Source organism: Triturus cristatus, chromosome 2_2 (assembly GCF_964204655.1).
Source record: "Triturus cristatus chromosome 2_2, aTriCri1.1, whole genome shotgun sequence".
Taxonomy (NCBI): Eukaryota; Metazoa; Chordata; class Amphibia; order Caudata; family Salamandridae; genus Triturus; species Triturus cristatus.
Genome location: NC_140582.1, coordinates 1,224,628,729 through 1,224,650,416, shown reverse-complemented (window position 1 = coordinate 1,224,650,416; position 21,688 = coordinate 1,224,628,729). Strand labels below are relative to the sequence as shown.

Below are 21,688 nucleotides of genomic sequence, written 5' to 3'. Positions count from 1 at the left end.
TGGTTTAAGTTGCGGGCCAAAATCTACACACACATCTATGGAGAAGAACATTAGTCATAGCATCCTGTCACGTTCCAGAGTCCTACTATCCTCATGGCAAGAACATCTCATAAAAGTCATATGACAACTTCCGGCAAATGTTCACCTACCAAAAGCATCAATTAACATGTCCTTGTAGGTCGCATCCTGTATACCTGCAGATCTGCTGCAGCATGGAGGAGTGAGATGACAGACTCCTGGCTACTTCTAGAACTGTTTAACCACAAAAGAGCTGCTCCTAAAGTGATAACTATTATAAGGTTTGAGTTATATTGTGAGTGAGGACATCGGTTAGGGGACACTGATTCCCCCACATACCGTCACCTGCTTTTAAAACATCATATAGTTACCTCTCACATTAAAAAAACACAATGAGGATAACTATAATGATTTTTAATCTCACTCACTTATACACGGGCCCCCACTTAGTTTAGAAGTGCATCCCTGTCGTCAGGTGTATGCCCGCCCTCTATCAAACCAAGGATTTAGAGGGCGAGGACTGGTCAATGATGAAGCATGACACCAGGTGGTGTGTGAGACCAGTCCGTTACTTTTTGTGAGATGTCCTCACTCACAATATAACTCAAACCTTATAGTGGTTATCACTTTAGGAGCAGCTCTTTTGTGGTTAAACATTCATAGTTGGAGGCTGCTAGCTCCTAAAACCCTGTGCCTCTTGTTCCCTCCTCTACACAGTGAGGAGCTCACGTGTTTTTGTTTTACTTCTAGAACTGGCCTCATTATTCCTTGACAACATCCAGGTGAACATCCACTCTCAACCCAGGATTCTCTTCAAGCTGCTCCAAGAATACTCAGTCCTAAGTATGGGCAGAAGTATAGAATGGGAGGGGAAGAAGAACGAATGCACAAAAAAACCTTATTAACAAGATTACAAGCTCAACTTCGAACACTTTCAAAGACTTAAAAACATGAACACAAAAGCTCTCGATACAAACATATGAATAGGTTAATAACCTGGCTGTGATTGGTTGGTTGCAAATTAAATATAACCTCGGGGGGGGGCACACGGGCCTAAAGAGGCTCAGGGAGGGGGGCTGCATGCCCCACCTCCTCTTTTGAAGTGTATTTGGCCCCAGGGGATGGGGTCTCTGTGGCCTATTAAGACTCGGGGACAAGCAGCATGCCCAACTTCTCTCAGATTTTTGTCCCGTGGGATGGACTCCCAGGGACCATAAAGGCCTGGGGAGGGAGCCTGCATGCCCCCTCTCCTGTTTCATTTTATTTGACCCTGGGGCCTTTTAAGGCTGGTGGAGAGGGCCAAGTGGCCCCTCCCCTTTTTATCGGAACTGGCTTGAAAGCTGCAGTCTCCAGGGCCAATTAAGGCTTGGGGGGGTGGTCTGCATGCCCTCCTCCCCTTTATATATGTTTTGGCCCCGAGGGATGGGGTCGCAGGGACCTGAAGGCCAAACCTAAGCTGTGCACAACAAAGGCTATGCACAATGTGGGGTTGAAGCCGGCTGGGGGTCTGGTCCCAGGGCCTGCCAGCAGGCCAAGCCCTGCGGGCAACCCCAAAGGCCAACCCCAAAGGCCTTGACTGAGGAGAGCTGGGCACAGGCCCTGGTTGCAAGCCAGGCCTGAGCCGGCTATGGGGATGGGGTGCTCTGGGCCATTAATGGCTAAGGGAGGAGGGGGCCATCTCTTAAAGGAATCGCTCGCCGGATTTTAAAAGCTCCTACCAGCTGCGAGCAGACTCATTGTTTGCTCCTGTGTGGTGGGAAAATACAAAATGTTCCTGCCAGGTGGGAGCAAACAAAAGATTCCCTGCCTGCGCCAGTGTGGGCAGGGAAACTACTATGTCCTGGGGTGGGCTCCTCAGGACACAGAATGTGAGCCGGGCCCTGTCAATTAGGTCTTCTGGCCAAAAAGGCACTCTTAATTAAACAACGTGGCCTCGGGCTGCCATTTTGTATTCTTTTTTTAGTTTTGCAGCAACAATTGCTGTTATTTTTTGGGTCCACAATGGGCTCAGGGTATTTTTTCTTATTTCCTTCAGGAAAGGTACTAAATCCTTGAGTCCTGTAATGGCTGCCAGCAATTACAGGACCTGATGTTCTTGCAGCCAATCAGAGCGCTCACTCCTGCTGGAATCTGACTCTCACCGGATTGACTTGACCCAAGGGAAATAAAGCTCCCAGGGCCAATCAGAATTCTCTATTTTAAAATTGACACTCAGGATCCTACAGTCGAGATATACTAATAATTCTGACTTTCAATTTCTAAAATATTACTGTAAACGGATTTACACCAAATCACCAAAATCAAAATCCGCAGACCAAGATCTAGCTTTCTGGTACATTTGGTGTAATTCTGTTCAGCAGTTTTTCCTGTAGCCCTCCCTGAAGAAGTCTATGAAAAATACATGGTGATTATGTGTTTTGGGACACCCCCCCCCTTTCTTCTTGGCCAGCACTGGACATATCACCTTAAACTTTCCATGCTCAAACTAGGCACAATAAAGCACTTGTTTAGAAAGTTTCATGGAGATTTGTCAAACAAGGCCAAAGTTATTACCAAAACAAAAAACGCATTTCCTATGGAAGTGTTGACCTAACGATAACTAGCCAGTGCCATCCGCAAACGCCCCCAAATAACAATTAAATGGTATGAATTTATATAACTATGCACAAGGTAATTACCAAAGATCAAACACCTCTTTTGGAACAAGAGACGGGTTAAAGGACTATATTTAAAATAAAGCAAACAGTGCTTGACACATCAGAAGTATGTATGCTACAGTCAGTTTGTGCCCAGGACGACTTCGCTTTGGTGACGTCTGAAAACAATTGTGGCACCTCACTACTGGTGAAAATGTAGGCCTTCCATTCCTTGGTACACTTCGTGGTGCTGAGTACATCAGACCGGATTCGACACACGCTGTCGCAGTTCTCATTGCACAACATGCAGCTCCTTTGTCCTCGCTTGTGTCATGGAACACCAGATCAACTGACCATAGACGGTGCTAAGAGGGGAGTCTGCGAACCGTGTTAAGACATGTGACTCCTATGTATCCATGGAGATCCAGGTATCCCACAAAAAAGAATTCCATCACTTGCAAGATGGAATGATCCAATAATATAGAGGGAAACCTGAGGACCCAAATATATGCCAAGCACCTTCTTACTTCGAAGACCTCAACCAGTCTTCCTTCTTTCCTTATGTCTTTGTCAGACATAACCATTCCTGTGTAAATTCACCACTATCAGATAGTGACTTCAGTCCAAATGAGAACTGTTGGGCTGGACCATTCCATTCAAGGAAGTTCTTCCCCATTCATCCCAAATGACTCCATGGCATGTCAGACCGTGCTCAAAAGAGCACTCTTAGTCAGCTGGAGAACCTGCCCCTTCCACAAACTCACCAGTCCCACAATGTCGCTGCTCTCCGTGGGGGCCATCTTGTTTCACACAATGATCAGGGAGACCACTTCACTGCCAAATTCCGCAGACTGTGGGATCACCTTCTATCCTGGCGCTCACTGATGTCACTCCTCCTCAGCGATCCTTTCTTGGAAGAATTGAACCTGGAGAGGCGTCAGGGAAGCTGAAGAGCAAAAGTGGCATTTAGAGTCCAAGCAAAAATGGCTAATCCACTCAGTGCCAGGATCAAGGACCCAGAAAGACTTTTAATAGACATGACCTTATCATGAAGGTGATATTCACAGATTCTTCTGGTGAGGAACTTACCAAGAAAACTATGATTACCTGTTCACAGCAGTTCATGGCTTTCCCAGGTGATGGAGGAGCCATAAAGTAGCAGATGCCCCCCCCCCCTTTATAGCCCGCCCACCATGGTTAAAGTTGGGAGAAAGATGTGCAAAATATCCCCCACAGATTGGCAGTGGAAGGGGTATAGTAAGTGCCTGGCACCCCTAGGAAAGGTATCCCACGCCACCCTTGGGCATGATGTGTGTGTATATGTGCAGCACCTCTATTCCTTGCCAGAAAGGGACTGGGGTAATGGCTAATATTTTCTTAATCCCTCTTGATGCTTCAAACATCAGGAAGGATTAAATAATATAGTGTATTTAAGCGCGTATCCACAAGGAGAGCAAGCTACATCGTGTAGGGTGTGTGGTTGGAAGGGTGTAGTTTTAGTTTTGAGCCTATGTATGGAGTGTTTTCATGTTGTGTATTATGACCACCAAGGTGCAGCTATTGTGTTATGAGAAGTAGCACATGGTGATGTGATGGGTGAGGGCATGTGAGAATCTCAGGGGCAGAAGGATACTTTGTGTTCGTACACCCAAAAGGGGGTGGGAGTAATTAGAGAAGCCCCAGTAACCCATACAGCAACATGCACCAGGCAGAGATGCTGGTGAATTACTAAAATTCACACCAAAAGCGCAAGATGCCCAACCAGCGCGAGAGTGCATTTACCGGCCTCACATCATCCTGCTGTCCTCACTCTTCCATGTCAGACCAAAATGCTGAGGCCGGTGGAAGACAGGAGTAGTTGGAAGTTCTATGAACATTCACTTCAAAGTTGTGGTTTGAGCACTGGAAAAGCTCCGCACAATGCAGATCACAAATGTAATCTGGGTGTGGGAGAGCTGTGAGATCCTTACAGCTCTCCCAGAGCTTAGAGCACAATTGTGAAATTGTGATCTGATCTGCTCATATCTGCCCCAGCACTCATTTCACAAGTGTGATCCGAGCACTGTAAGAGTTGTGAGCTTCTTTATATTAAATGATCTCATACATGCAATCACACCCACCATCATTTGCCAATACCACACCAGCATACATCCCACTGTCATAAGCCGACACACCCACATGGACACGTCATATGCCATCACACCCAAAATGAAATGCCTACACACCCACCATTATTCACACAAAGAGCCACCATATGCCAACAAACACCAAAATATACAACCACCCACCCATCACTTACCGATACATAGCCATGAAACAACCACACACCCACCATTTCAAGGTTGTACAGCTACCAGCATACATATATGAGCTCACCATCAACATCCACATACCCACTAACAGACACCATCACAACCACCATCATACAACCACAAAACCTTCATTCTATTCACACACAGCCACAATCATGTGCAACACACCAACCATCAGACAGGTATACATCTGCCATCAGATGACTGCAGTGCACACCCACCATTAAAGACTGCAACCAGCATCATACTCCCACACTGCATTCAGCACCAAATACAAAATAAATTGAAAAATAAATGTCATAGAAACTAAACTGTAGTGAAAAGAGAGTTAAGGTTGACTAATACTGTGCCACAAACCTTGAAAACACATGGAGTTCTCCAACAGGATATGGAAGATATAACAGTGCATGGTGTAGCAGTAACAATAATGATACTCTTAACTAGACGATGTAGTGTTGTGCCAGATAAAGAAGGGGATTTAGTAGTAGGGCGTGCCCTATGATGGTCGATATTGTAACATAGGAACCACCTTGACCAGCACACTGGAAACCTTTATTACTGGTATACAGATTACTTCTCTGTATAATCAATGACATTTTAGCTAGATATCATGCCAACAAACAGCAGTATAACAGAGAATATACCATGGATAACAGCATTGAACAAGTTACTTACCTTCGGTAACGGCTTATCTGGTAGAGTCTCTATCTAGCCACCGATTCCTTACCTCAGAATATTCCTCAGGCATCAGACTGAATCCATAAACCGTTTGAGCAGTACCTCTGTGCACCGGTAGGTGGCGTCAATCGGCTGTGCATTAGCGTCGTCCTCCTCTGAAGTGATTTGCGCTGTGCCTATATAAGCACCACCCCAGAGCACTGACATCAGTTACTTTTTGTGACATTTCATCACCAGAAGCACAGAGCCATGAAGAATGCTGCTGTACCAGTGTGCAGACACTAAAGACCTCATAAGGGTCATCCTATACGCAAAAATCCATTCACAAAGCGGAAAGGATCGGAGGGTCCATAAAGAATCCACTGCTAGATAGAGTCTCCACCACACAAGGTATTACCAATGGTAAGTAACTTGTTCGTCTGTTAGAAAATTCTAGCTGCAGATTCCTTACCTTAGAATAGATACCCAAGCAATACTTATACAGAGGTGGATCAGCGAACAGATTAGACCATGGAGTCCTAGAGGACTGAATGGGCAAAATGACCGTCACAACGGACCTGACTGTCCAAGCAGTTGTACTTGGTGAACGTGTGTAGAGACACTGATGTCGCAACCTGACAGATGTTCAGGACAGGCACTCTATGACCTCATGCAGAGGTCAGAGCCTTGGCTCTGGTGGAATGAGCAAGCCCTCACGGGGTTACTTCTTAGCCAATGCGCAGCAGATTTTAATGCAGAGTACACTCTATCTTACTGTGGTACTTTTCTGCACGGCTCTTCCCTTCTTAGCTCCGGCGAACCCAATGAAGAGTTGATCAATCACCTGGCATTCCTTAGTACAACCAATGTAGAACGTTAACATTCTTTTTTTAGTCCAGGCAATGGACTCTCACCTCCTCTTTGGATGAATGAGGCGGAGCAAAGAAGGTCGGCGCTGTGATAGTCTGGCCGATGTGAAAAGCTGTCATCACCTTCGGCAGGAAAAGGCTTCTGCTCTCAGAACAAATTTGTCTGGAAAGAATGAGATTTTAGAGGGCTGATATAATGGCTGATGTCATGGCCACTAGAAATGCAGTTCTGAAGATTACAAGACGTAAAGGACAGTTATGCATGGGCTTTACGGGCCAGCACATAAAAAATTTTAATATCAGATTCAAGTCCCATTGAGGCATGGTGAAGGGTTTTGGCAGGAACATATGTTGTAGTTCTTTCAGGAAACTGCAAGAACGCGGATATGGCCAAAACATACCGTTTAACCGAGCCCGAGGTGAAACCTTGTGGGGCTAATGAAAGAGCAAATAACAATACCTTTCACAGAGGTGCAAAAAAGAGTTCAACTTGTTTGGTAGCGCACAAAGCCACACATTTGTGCCAACAGCAGGCGTATATCTTCTTGGTGGAGGGACGCATGGCTTCCAAAATGACAACAGAGACTTCTGCAGGGAGGTTGAACACTGTCAATTGCTGCTGCTCAATCTCCATGCATAAAGGCGGAGCATGCACAGCTGCGGGTGCAGGACTCTGCCCTGTTGCTGTGACAGTAGACTCTTCAGGAGATGCAGCCTGATCGGAGGACCGATGCTCAAACACAGGAGTTTAGGATACTATACTCTAGGTGGCCAATCCGGTGCCACAAGAATGACTTGGGCCCAGACATTTCTGGTCTTCTTGATAACTCTGGGCAGGAGTGGTAAGTGCACAGGAGGCCTGAGCCCCACACTCGAGACAAAAATCATCTCTGAGCGAGAGTTGCCTTGGAAACTCCAGCACGAAAAAGTGCTGATATTGCACGTTCAGGTCAGTGATGAATACATGTAACCAAGGTTCTCCCCAATCTGCATGGAGACCTTGCACCACCTCTGGATGTAGATGCCATTTGTGAACAGCGAGTCTTCGATGGCTGAGGTTGTCTGCTCTGGCGTTCAGAGAGCCCGCCATATGTTGAACCACCAAGGATTTGTACTAATGTTCCAGACATATCTAGAGACGCAATGCCTCTTGATACAAGTTCCAAGAGCACACCACCCCCTGCTTGTTGCAATACCACATTGCGGTAGTGTTGTCCATAAACACCTGACCAAGCCTTCTCTTGATGTAAGGAAAAAAGGCCTTCAATGTAAGTGAGATTACTCTCAACTCCAGCAGGCTGATGTGGAGCTGAGATTCAGCCGGAAACCAAAGTCTCCTGATCTACACCTCCCCCAGATGGACAGAAGACAAGAGTAACTTATCTTTCACCACTGTGAGCTCTGGGTTGGAAAGTAAGAGGGGTCTGCCACTGACCCAATCGCCAACAATGTACGTCTTTTGCAGTTTCCTCTGAAATCTGGAACAGGTGAGAGAGTTTTCCTTGATGCTGCACCCACTGAGATTTTAGGTGCCACCGCAGATCCCACAGATGCCAGCGGGCATGCCACCTTGTGTAGGAGGCCATGAGGCCCATCAGCTTCAGAGTACGTCTCACCAAAATCCAGGATAGAGGCTGAAACATCAGAATCACAGACTGATTATCCTTGACTCGCCATTCCGGAGGATAGGACCGAAACTGAATTGTGTCTAGAATGGCTGCGATGAAAGGGAGAATTTGAGAGGGAGTCAGGTGTGACTTCGACACGTTGATAGTAAACCCCAGTGAATGCAGGAGGTCCGCCATAGTTTGGAGGTGATAGACAACTGCCTGGGGCGAGCCCGCCTTTCTACAGCCAGTCGTTGAGGCAGGGGAAGACTGGAACTCCTGACCTCCGCAGATGTGATGCAACCATTGATATCAGCCTGGTGAACACCCAAGGGGCGTTGGTGAGGCCAAAAGGGAGCAGAGCGAACTTAGAGTCCTCGTGGCCCACAGGTAAAGTCTCAAAAAGGCTTGACAAAGACTTGAAAAAAGTTGTCCTAAAAAGTGGACAGAGGCAGCTCTCCCCAGAACTGTGCTGAAAAAAAAGAACTGATGTCAGCGCACTGGGGTGGCACTTACATAGGCACCATGCACGCCTCTGTCGGAATGGCTGACACGGTGCTGATCAACACCACCTGCCACCACACAGAGATACTGCTCAAAGAGTTTCCAGATCCAGTCTGACACCTGGAAAATATTCTAAAGTAAGGAATCTGTAGCTAAAAGTGTCTATCAGATACTGCACAAAGCATGTTCGTTCGAACACAAGCTAGAAACACGGATCATTGTCTAAATGTTGTATGTTCAGTAAAGTTATTAATAACAGTTTTGCCATTGGTTGCTTTAACTGTGGCCCACATTCTCTGTCTCAGGTGAGAAAGAATGCGCTGATTTCCTACTGCTGGATGTGAACTTTGAAAGAAACGACATCGCCTCCATCTTGGCATCTGATGTCAGGCACTGCCAGCGAATCTGCACCCAGCACCCACAGTGCCAGTTCTTCACCTTCATCACTGAAAAGTGGAGCAGCAGCAACCAAAAGTAACGTTAAGTTCCCAATATCACCCCTATAAGTAGGAAAGCGTACACCAAGAGTGTGCACAATTATTGGCACCGAGAGAGAGCGGGAGAGAGGGAGAGAGAGAGAGAGAGAGAGAGAGAGAGAGGGAGAGAAAAAGAGCGAGAGAGAGAATGAGAGAGAGAGAGAAGAGAGAGAGAGGAGAGAGAGAGAGAGAGAGAGAGAATGAGAGAGAGAGAGAGAGAGAGAGAGAGGAGAGTGTAGAGAGACAGAGAGAGAGGAGAGAGAGAGTTTAGGAAATGGGTTTCTCCGCAGAAACAAATTGGTTGCCATGTGGCTTAAGCAAGTAAAGTTAAATTGTGACCTTTCACAATGGTGATGCCATTTTCCCATGCGTTCCTTGTCACAGTGTACAAACATATATTGATATTAATATGGATTTCACTCATCAGATTATGTTATATTTTTGTTCCAACGAACAAAGAGTTCTTTCAGCCACATATTTTGTAGAACACTAGTTTCTTTATTTTTTTCCAACTAAATCAAAACTGTCAACATGTTTTATTTCCATTCTTTGAATAACTTCTTCAGGGCTAAAGTCTCAATTCAAAATGGCAAAATACCAAGGGGCATATTAACAAGGAACAGGGAAAATTAACGCTACGGGCGCTTAGCGTTCATTTTTTTAACGCCCGCTATCGCTGGATAATATTGCCTGGTTATCGCGTTATTAACAACGCTAACCGCCTAGGCGATAAAAAATCCAGCGATAGCGGCATTTTGGGAGGTTATTGCTAGTAATGCAGCGATAAAACTAAAACTCCTTGCTGATAGCCCATGGTGGACTTAGCCATGTAATCCACCTCCCATTGGATTACATGGCTAAGTCTGAAATTTAGCTGACGTAAAAAAGAAGCGTTAACCGTGGTTAGCGCTGCTTTTTTTCTCTCGAACAGGGTTAGCGTGAAGCTTGACAATAGGAGAAATGTCACTTAGTGACATTTCTCCTAATATGTTGCTCTGGTACGCCCACTTTGCATCTCATTAGAGATGCAAAGGGAAGCATAGTGAAAAAGGGTGCTAACATGCGATTTTGCATGTTAGCACCCTGTTGTTGATAGGGCGATATTTTTATCTCCGCTTCTTTGGCTTTTAAAGCCCAAAAAGCGGAGATAAAGCCCTTGTTAATATGCCCCCAAGTTCTGAAATTAAGTGTAACTATCTTGCCATTTTTCTCTGGTCACATCAGTTGGACCATCAAGAAAACAGTTCTATAATAAGTTTCTGATGCAATCACCACCACTCTAGGATGTTTCCATGCATGGTCAGAAAAAAAGCTTTGCAAATTCCAGAAAGCTGTAAATATTCACCCTGCAGGATCATAATCTTGTGCAGATTTATGAGGTTTTGGAATCTCTCTGAGTACATTCAGCACTCGCAGGAGCTTATACTTTTCATGCCTCCCAACAGGCTGACCTGCTACCTGAAGAGGTCTGATCGAATGATTCCTGAAAATATCCACCCCCTAGCAGATGTCATTTCTGGATTCTCTCTGACGGTCTCTGGGCTCCAGAAAAGTAAGTATGTAGATGTGTTAATAGGTACAGACATTCTTGTTTTGACGAGTTGGGCTGACCTTTAACCCTGTAATCTAAGCTCATGCATCACTGGGCAGAGGAGGCGTAGGTACATGTCCAGGGCCTATTTTAGTTTGGCCCAAAGGTACATGTTTGCAGTAGCGTCTCATCTTACTTCAGAGTGTCCCTTCTGTTCTTATGTTATGATATTAATGCACCAAAAAATACATGGCCTCGTATATGGCCCATAATGGTTTATATCACCCATGGTGATACACACAGCAAGAACATTTGTATGTATATGCAACATACTATCGCCATCTTTAGTATGCGCCATTAGTTCATGCTTCTTATATGGTTTGTATGTAATATGCTTGTTTGTTTACAATAATATAAGACCGCAGTGGCAGTATGTTGAGAAATGCATGGGTGAAATATTGACACATCTATCAAACACATTAGTTTGTTTGTCAAACGATGTGGTTTGCAGTGTGTGGTTTGGTAACATAAAACTTTATCTAGGGATTAAACTCATTTATTGTTTGTCAGACACAAATGTGAAAACCTTTCCTAGAACTGCGAGACATTTGACGCAATAAACACAGTTGACCATGCCTTACACTCAGCTGTTTATTGAAGCATTCATTGCCTTTCCTCTAGAGATCCTTTCACCCCTGCTCCATTATCACCACATCTCACAACCAGACTAGTGAGCTGGTGTCTAACACCAACGTGATATCTCGTAACTTGACAAAAATAGATCTTTCGTTCCAGGCTTCTGTTTGTGAGGGCCACCTACCTGCTCCTAATGTCTGTCCTTGGACATGGAGAGTAATGCAGAGTAAGGGAGGCCTTTCCTCAGATGGAGATCCTTGGGGCTCTAAAGGGTTCTGTAATTGAATAATGTGAATATGAGGAATCAGTCCAAACCCTCTTGACATTGGCAGGGATATCACTCGCACGTGGATTATATATAAAAGGTAAAAAGGAAGAGGAATGGGGTTTTTGTGGGGAGGTGGGCCATGCAGGGCCAATGTGGACTCAAAGGGTAAGAAAACCTTCAAGTCCAGCTTGACCCCCTCGTCTACCTCCAGAAGGAGACCCTTTAAGCCAGTGTCTCACAAACTGTGGGTTGCGACCCTCTGGTGGGTCGCGAGCTGATTTTTGGTGGGGCGGGAGAATCAGAGCAATTAATTACGATGCCTTTACAATCTGTGCTCAACTTGTCTCATTTGCTAAAGACAGAGGTCAGGCTGCTGTATTCTTTTAACATGGGGATTGGTTACGTTTCTTACTCTGACAGCTAAAGAGAGAGGAATTTTAAAAAGTGAATTATGTGATGATGTAGGATGTTCGCAATACACACAACAAAATGCAAATACCTGTAAACGAACAGTACATTTACAGCAGTTAGGTAGGTAAAAATGAAACACTTTGTTTTGTAATTCTGAAGTGTGCTGGAAACAGAGATTGTAATAAGATCAAAATATATCAAGACACTTACTTGGGGATGCACAGAAGATAAATATTCACAGAAACCTAATTTCCACACATTAGGATTTGAGTGCTATATAGTGTTATCAGTAAAACTTATACATGTGCATATTTAGCGGCCATGTCAATGGAACATACGCTGTCTGTAAATGACAATGCGCTACCACACAATACTTTAGTTACATTCAAAATTCGCTCCGCCTCACGTCCCTTAAAGGTAGATAGATCGCAAATGTTTGTTCTAAAAAGGGGGTCATGGTTCTAAAAGGTTTGGGAACCGCTGCTTTAGGCAATGAGCAAGCAAAAGACACACAATTGATGGACGGAATGCAGAACAAATCAAAACATTCACCCCCATTCAAGAGATCTGGGTTAAATCCATCATTCTTTTGCTCACCATGCCACCCCAGTTTAGACCTGGCAATGAGCAGGCCTCATCTTGAAATTTATGTAGAAGATAAGACCGTTCATCAATCTGAGACTCATGACTGGATGGCAACCTTCGTCCCATTGGTACACCGGGAATGCATCTCTGACAAATCCTGGGGATTGAAAGAGAGCCTTCTCTATCAGGCACTATTGTAACAACTGAGAACAGGCCCCCTTCACCAAAGCCTGATGCTTCTGAGAAAATCAGAGATATGGGGGGATACAAGTAACTGAACTTAATGGGAATTTAACTCTATCCTGTAAGTCTGCACAGTCTGAAGAAAGGCGGGTGCTGGCTGCAGAATATTTATCTGAGCATGGGCTACCAGGAGACACCCAAGATCTTGAGCAACCCCCTTGGTACCCGCCTCCCCATCTTCTTCCCTAGTGGGAGCAAAAGGATCTGATGCTCCTCTTTTTTTTAATAGATTTTTATTGGCAGACGAGGCTAGTCAGGCATCCATGGTTGTGCAGCAGAGCAAACATTAAACAAGGGAACAGCTTCTTATAAAATCATAGTATTAAAGTTATTACAATGCTTGTTTGTTTTTTAATAGAGAAGCATTACACATTCAAGTCCCCTATGGATCCCACCAGCTCTATAGATCATACACAAAACAAAAGAAAAACTAACTGATAGCTCATAACATATAGTGGCGGCTGCTGGCAAATAAAAGTGGTAGGCCAGCGCAGGGGAGAATAAAAAGTAAAGATGACTTACCTGATGCCGGTCGACGCCTCTGTGCTATTCTCCTCCTCTCCTGGCAGTTCATGTGGGTACACAGGCTCCAAGACTTGCATACTCCAATCCAGATGCTGCTCTCATGCTGGTAATACTATTATCCATCATAAGAGAAGCGCCGTGACTGGTCTGAGCGGGCTGGATTTGTGCTCACACAGGGAATGGGAGACTGTGCCTCCTGTTCTCCACCCGGCAGTGCAACACAGCTCGGACTGGAGAAATCAGTTGGTAATATAATATGAGAATCAGATGCCTCAAAGTGCTGATGGAGCCCTGGAATAATACATGCAAGTGGGATGTGTGTGCCATTGTTATCCAGGTTGGAGGTTCAAGGAGGCCTGCCATCGCTTTTAATGTGCACCTATAATTGTGCTATAACTTCCTCCCAGCAGTGTGTTATGGGGTACTTGTGCATCCCTCTCAACTCTTCTTTATGAAGAGAGTGATGTTCAGTGGTCGCATAGTGCAGGAGCACAACGTACTTTGGCTAGGGAGGAAGGTGCGATACGTTTCCACGCCACGGTAATATTGCGGCGAGCAGGAGTGCTAGATCAACAACGCTCCTCAGTGCCCGGTCAGCTTTAAAGCAAAAAATCCTAGCAGGTAAATCTCAGAGGTCTGCAAATTACCTATCCCCGTGCTTTCAGATAGAGTGGTCGTGACCAGTCCCCAATGATGAGTGAGTCCCGGGCAAGCCCATAGTATATGAAAGAAGCTACCCTCCTGAGAGGTGCATCTTGGGCAATGAGCGGGGCCTGTAGGCAAAATCCTCTGCTCAGTGCAGCACATGAATTAAGATCAGCCGGAACCTAGACTTGCAATATCAACCTCCCACTTATCTTTGAGTGTGGATACTCCCATGGTAACTGGCTGCAACTGAGCTATGGGTCTACCGGACACGTTGCGACCTTGTCTGAAGGTGTGTATGGTTTGGGGGTGTTTGAGCCTGGGGGTTCTTGTGGGATTACCTGCCATAGAGTCTGAAGTGCCGCTGTGATGCGACCGTAAGTTATAAATTGCCCTATATGTATGCCGTACATATCAAGAAGGTCATGGAAGACCATCAAAGTGCCCTCATTAAAGAGCCACTTTTATCAGCCTACTGGGCAAGGGCCTTAGAGGAGAGCAACCCAAATGTAAAAGGAGGCCCACCAGAGGCAGGGCTGGGGCATATGAAGGATGAGGTTGAGTCAACAGAAGCCCCCATCTCAGAATTGCAGCCATGACTGAGCGACTTTGAACTCTCTCTTACAGGATGGGGAGAAGGCAATAAGGTTGTGCACAACGTTCCCAATGCTATTTCTGTCTGTAGAAACATTGTATATTCCAAAGAGTGGTTGGCCGGCCATCTAGTAGGCCACTAAAATTGGGTTGCCGCATAATAGTTCTTAAAGTCTGGACGTCCCAATTGTCCTCTGTCAATGGATACCCGAAAGCTTAGCGACAGCAACTCTTCTCTGTCCAGCACCTCACAGCAAGTCTCCCAATAGCTGGTCCAAACCTCTAAAGAAAGATATGGGTAATAGTACAGGTATGTTGATGAAATAATAAAGCCTGGGCAGCATGACCAATTTTGGCAATCTCTGCACGTCCTGCCATTGAAAGCGGAATGCTACTCCAGAACTTGACATGTGCTTTTAAAGAGAGCACCACTGCTCCCAAATTGCCTTCAACATTGTCCATATCCGATTGGTATATCTTCACCCCGAGATATTTGAGGCTGGCTGGAGCACAACACAGGGGACTCAACCCTGCACACAGTGGGCTTGGAATGGCTTTTTTCTACAAATGGAAAATGCAGGATTTACCCCAACTAAATTGAGTCCAGAGATTTGGGAAAACTGTGAAGGATCTCTTCAAACCTGGTCAGGTAGACCGAGATATCCCTAATATAGACCATTAAATCGTCCGTGGGTGACATCACGTGCCTGGATTCCACCACGGGGATACACAAGGCAGCTCGCATCCCATGAAGCCACAAGCGGTTCGATAGCAAGCACAAAAACCAGTGGGGAAAAGGATCATCCCTGCCATGTGCCTCTGTACACAGTAAAGGGGGCTGAGATACAGTCGGCAGCCTTAACACGAGCTGTGGGGTTGGAGTACAGTGTTTTAGCACAGCTAATAATAAGTCTACGAAAGCCAAATTTACTTAGGACTGAATACATGTACGTCCAGTCTATGGAGTCAAACGCCTTTTCCAAATCAAAGGCTAGAGAGACTAAATCAGGGTAGCCGGTGGGTGCATAGATGATAGAGAGCAATCGTTTAATATTTAGGGAAGTATTTTGTCCCGGACCGAACCAACATTGATCAGTGTGGATCAAGTTGGGAAGCGGGGCAGTATTCTGAATCCTAGCAGCTTTCTTAGGACTTTATAGTCCTATTAACAATGGTAAGGGGGCGATATGAAGACATGTCAATAGCCTTTCAGTCGGCTTCAGATTAGAGGTAATAAAGGCTTCACCAGTTGCGGGAGGAATCATATATGAAATATGTGAGCAAACAACTTCACCAGTCTAAGCGCAAGTTGGGGGGAAAAGAAAGAGTAAAACACCATGGGGATCCCGACAGTACCAGAAACTTTCCCAGTTGCCATGTTTTGGAACACACCCATGACTTCCTGTTCAGTAATGGGCACATCCAGCAACACTTGAAAGATCTGGCATCTTCTGATTCTGAGCTAGTCTTGCATTTGGTACCAACACGTGGAGTTTCCTGGGTCATCATGAAACCTGCAGGAAATAGTGGCCTTCTAGGAGGCCATGCTGCAAATTTTCCAAAAACCACATGCTCCCTCTGGCCTTCAACGCTACTGACAGTGCTTTTGGTACCTGTTCCTGAACCTTTACGGAAGTCAGTCCAGACTTCCAATTTGACCCTAGAGTCAACACTAGTTCCTTCTGTGCCAACACTGACATTGACACCTCTGGCCCCAGTTCCGGATTCAACTGTGATGCTGGTCGCTGACCTCAAACGTTGGTTAGCCTTCCTCAGGCCTTCATCTTCTGTGAAATAAGGAAAGCAGAACCTGTGGTTGTATAAGTAGATCTTCAGCCTTGGTCTCTATGTTGATGCCAGTATTGCAAGAGGCGAGAGGCCCACTTCAGTCAAGATCATAATGTCCCTCGCAACACTACTGATAACAAGGGAGTGGACAGTCCGCCCCCCTTTACATTGATGAATGGTTTAGGATTGCAAACTGCCTGTGGGCTAGGTACTTTGCCAGACTCAGAGCTGGGCTCATCATCTGGTTCACCAAACTGCCTAATTTGTTATAGTGGTGTGAAAATCTGCATAGGTGCTGGATTTGCAATTCCTTACTCTGGCAACTACAGCCAATCTATCAACAGAATTTATTCAGCCAAGCTTGGCTTCACTGGCTTCATCTGAGCCACTTCTACAATTTAACAAAGTCGTGTCTAGCCCCTCTTGTCAGCCAGCCTGTAACCAGATGACACAAACCAATCTCCACAGACCCTCACTTTCAGTCCAGTAAAGTCAATCCAAATCCTTTCCCTGCCCACATATTGATGCTCCTGGTAAGCACTTTTACTCAGCTACTCTGCTGGTCATGCTGTAGAACCTCTGGGACTTGCTGGCCCAAACAATCCAAGACAAATACAATGCTTCAAAGTAAGTGTTGCATGCAGGATTGGAGACCACCGATGGCATAGGCCATGCTACTGGCACTAGTATAGTGCATTGAAGGCACGCTTCATATGATCAACTAAGTTTTTATTGGACATGCCCTTCAATTGAGATAGACTTTTGGAGTAAAGACTGACTCAGCGCTTAGGTAATTTAAAGATAGTCATACAACAGCTCAAAACCTGCAGAGATTGACCTCAGCCAGACAATAACACCAGCAGTATAGAGAGTTTAGGGGCTATTTTAAGGCTGGGTCTACTGGCAGCGTCAACCTTCAAAGCTGGTGCAACAGCAGCTCCGCCCTTCTGGGTAGACGAATGGTGGTGTTCAAGGCTGTTTACTTCAGCAGGGACAGCAATCCTCCAACTCTTCCATCCCGTGCTGCAGCGGGACCCAAGATGCTTTGATTACAGTCTGAGGCCCGCAGTCAGCCAAAGGGAGCCAGAAAACAGTATTTCCTCTCCGTGTGGAAATCCATTATGTCAGATCTATGGGTTTTACAAATTGCTCAAAAGGGTTTTACTCTGTCTTTCACTTTACCCCATATTTTTATTCCACCTACACAGGCGCAATTTTCAGCAAACCAAGTGTCAACAAGTTGTTCCAGACTCAGAGAGGAGCATAGGGTGCTATTTGCATTACTTCCTCATGTCAAAGAAGGATGCAGGCCTCAGGCCCACGCTAGACCGACCACTAAATGCCTTTCTGAAGGACAAATTCAAATTGCTCTCTTTGGCTCAGATCATTTCTGCTCTAAATCCAGGGGACTAGATGGAATCACTGGTCTTGCAGGACCTGTATTTTTATATACCTATCCTGCATCCTGCTAACCGATTTGATTATAGTGGGATCAGAACACATTTAGCCTTAATTCAGCCCCTTGGGTTTTCATGGAAGTGATAGTTGTCATTTTTGGACGTCAAATACATATATTCCCATACCTCAATAATTGGGTGCTCAATGTGGACTCACCACAATTAGTCATAGACCACCTCCACATGACGGCTGGGCTCTTGATCTCCTTGAGGTTTTCAATTAATGAGCCAAAGTCTCACCTGAGCGGTACGAGGAGGATTCCCCTAATAGGGGCTACCTGGTCACAGTGGCATTCAAAGCCTTTCCCCCATACCAATGAGTCCGGGACATTCAGTACATGATCCTGATATCAGTCCTCGTTACAATGAGGATGGGTGTGAAGCTGGGATCCTGGCCTTGTGGAGCCTCCTCCTCCTGTTTGCCAGATGGTACAAGTGGACCATGCAATGGAAAATAAAGTATCAATTGGTAAAGAACCAAAAATGACTCTCCGACGATGTCCAGATCTTGCAGGACATGGCACAGGACCTCATGTGGTAGAAGACCAGTGCCAGTCTGACCTGCAGCAGCCCACTCTCCATTCCCCATCCAGACTTCACAGTTGTGACAAAAGTGTCACTACTGGGGTTGGAGGTTTATCTGTTAGAGGTGGTCTCCAGCAGAGACCAAGCTCTTCATCAATCTAATGGAGCTATTGGAGCTTTGGGCAATTGGTCTGGCCATGAAAGTCTTCATACTAGCTCCTTACTTGGTCGTAGAGAAACTGGAACAAGTGGGTCAGTGTTTCCCACTTTTACATAGCCCAAGCAGGCAGAAGATGTAGATCAAATGTTTGCACTTTCCATAGCGATTTGAGATGGTTCTCTTTTCAAGTGTCCTTTGCAGACTGCTCTCCAGATACAGCCGTTGTGTAGAGTGATGCTCCTCACACCAGGTTAGCCTCCAGTCAGGAGTACCCACAACAGAGGCACAACAATGTTTGACATATCTGTTCATCCCCCTCACTAGCCACATGAAATAGTGATTAGGGAAAAGACAAAAACAAACCTTACCTAAGGGGTCTCTTTCACCCTGAACAACACAGACTACAGTCCCACTCTTCACCCCCACCATCTACCAAATGGCAGTGCTGCAGGAAGATTACTCAATTTCTAAAGGAGCCTTGCATTTTCTCTCTCCACTTCTGGATCTTGACCCCCTCTCTAGTTTCAAGATTGTCAGGAATACACGTCCACTGTCTGGGAAAACAAACTAACCTCCATCTTGTTGAGGCTGTTCACTCCAGCGGGGACAGCAATCTTCTAACTCCAGACCCCTGCTGCCGTAGGCCCTAAGATGTTTTGATTTACCATCTCAGGTCTGTGGTCACTCAGAGGGAGCATCCAACGAACAAAAATATGACTAACTTGGATGTCCACACTACCTATTCCTGCTTGAAGTATTTAAATTTGTAGGTGGTGCCTGAGATCACTTTCAACCCCAATCAGAAAGCGTCTGGATAGCCTCACGGGTAATTAGCCGCATTATACAAATCTGGATTTATTGATTGATTAATTGATTGACTGATTGACACGTTATCAGTAACAAATGTGTGTTTGACCTACTGGACTTTTTAAAGCTCAGAAAATTGACATTTTGTCCCAGGACCAACCACTACATTGGACCTAGAGGTGAAAATGTGCTGGCAGGTCTCACTTGGTTGATTTGTCCCACTAGGAGCATTCACTGGCAGCCATCTGGCTCTCATTGAGGACTCGCTGATCGCACTTCCAATTTTCCTGGTCCCCTGCGCCGATCCACCCACAAGGTTGGTCGTGCTGAAGCTTTCTACATTCAAAGACAGAAATTGTGTCAACTGCAGCTGTCCTGTTTAATTCTACCCCATGTGCTATTGGGTTGTCCAACTGACCTGCGTCCTCCACAGCCGTCCTGAGTGCACTTCAAGCCTCCTTCTCTTTGCCTCTTCCCTGTGCCTTTGAGTAAGGGTATATTTCCTTCATGGAAACATGCTCTGTTCAGCCAGATCGGTCCATGTCAGCCTCCTCCACTTTTGGCATCTTCTGGTCCTGTACCTGGTCACGCTGCATCCGCAGCTTATGAAGCAGTCAACTATAAATAATTTTTTATGAAACAAAAAAAAACGAGAAAAATAAAACCATTCACAGATGCCCACTGTGCATTCATATGCATTTGCAGCAGTCATTTTGCAATCATTTTTATTAAAATAAAATAGCCCCTTCCTTGATGGCCACAGTCTATGCATGCACATGAGCAGTAAAAACCTAAAACAACCACAAAAAAATTGGCAAATCCAGTAAATCAGGGTTGGTAAAGTGCAACTGCTCACCGGTGAGGGTCTCAAAACTCTGGGGGGTGGGGGGTTGGGGGTGGAGGCTACGTTGAGTGCTGGGGTCATGAGAAGAGCCAGGTCTTGAGGTCCTTCCTGATCTGGGGCAATGTGAGAAATTGCCAGAGGTGTAGGGTGTTCCAGGCTTTGGCTGCGAGGTAGGAGAAGGACTTTCCTCCCATTCAGGTCTTGTTGATATGTGGGACTGTGGCCAGAGAGAGCTGGGCTGATCGGAGGTGTCTTTTGAGTGCATGGAAGGAGAGGTGGCTGTTCAGGTATGCTGGTCCGGTGTTGTGAAGGGCTTGTATGCGTGGGTGAGGAGTTTGAAGGTTATTCTTCTTCCGACTGGAAGTCAGTGGAGATCGCGGAAGTGTTGGGTGATGTGACTGCGACAGGGGATGTCAAGGGTCAGTCTGGCTGCAGTGTTCTGGACAGTCTGGAGTTTGCAAAGGAGTTTTTTGTTGATTCCGGCATAGAGAGCGTTGCCGTAGTCCAGCATGCTGATGAGTGCGTGTGTGACTGTTTTTCTGGTTTCGGTTGGGATCCATCTGAAAGTCTTTCAAAGCATGCGGCAGGTTTCGAGGATACGGCGTTGATCTGGTGGTTCATTGTGAGCGATGAGTCAAGTATGATGCCAAGGTTTTGTGCGTGGTCTGTCGGGGTGGAGGGATTTCCGAGGGGGGGGGTGGAGCCAAGGATGAGGACTTCTGTCTTTTCTAAGTTGAGTTTCAGGCAGCTATTCTTCAGACAGGTGGTGATGGCTTTCATCCCTTCTTGGAAGTTGTGTTTGGTGATGTTGGGTTCATTGGTGAGGGAGAGGATCAGCTGGATGTCATCGAAGTAAGAAACAATGTTGGGCCCGTGGTTCCTGACAATGGTTGCGAGGGGGGCCATGTAGACGTTGAAGAGGGTGGGGCCGAAGGAGGAGCCCTTGGGCACTCCACAGTTGGTCTCTGTCGGTTCCGAGACATAGGGAGGGAGTCTGACTCAATGATTTCTGCCCATGAGGAAGGAGCGTATCCAGTCGAGGGCCTTGACAAGGATGCTTGACTTGTGGAGTCTGGTGGCTAGGGTGCAGTTGGAGATGGTGTTGAATGTAGCCTAGAGGTCCAGGAGGCTGAGGGTTGCCATTTTGCCCTGGTTGAGGAGGAAGCGGATGTCGTTGGTGGTGGCGAGTAGGGCGGTCTCGGTGCTGTTGTATCTTCGGAATGTGGATTGGGAGATGTCCAGGATGTTGTTAGCATCAATGAAGTTTGCTAGCTGGGTTTTGATGGCCTTCTCGATGACCTTGGCTGAGAATGGAAGCAGGGAGATGGGCCTGAAGTTCTTGAGGTTCATCTGGTCCATGGAGGATTTCTTCAGGAGGGGCTGACTTCGACGCGTTTCCAGTCTTTCGGGGAAGGGGGTGGTTTTGAAGTATCAGTTGATCATCCGACGTAGTTCGGGTGCAATAGCAAAGGCGGCACAGTGGAAGATGTGGTGTGGGCAGGGGTCTAAGGGTGCACCAGAGTGGATGCTTTTCATGGTCTTCAAGGTGTTTTCTGTCGTGAGCGGGATCTATGTGAGCAGGGTCTGTTG

The 21,688-nt window shown here is 46.0% G+C and overlaps 1 protein-coding gene across 1 annotated transcript in view; it reads left to right on the top strand.

Annotated features, from left to right (window-relative positions):
- The window catches only part of LOC146863452 (coagulation factor XI-like), a 350,494-nt gene that overhangs the window by 161,662 nt on the left and 167,144 nt on the right, over positions 1-21,688 (top strand). The window contains exons 8-9 of the mRNA XM_085643173.1: positions 8,909-9,077; positions 10,525-10,631. Coding sequence (XP_085499299.1) covers positions 8,909-9,077; positions 10,525-10,631 — 276 coding nt within the window. The remainder of the gene's footprint in view (positions 1-8,908; positions 9,078-10,524; positions 10,632-21,688) is intronic.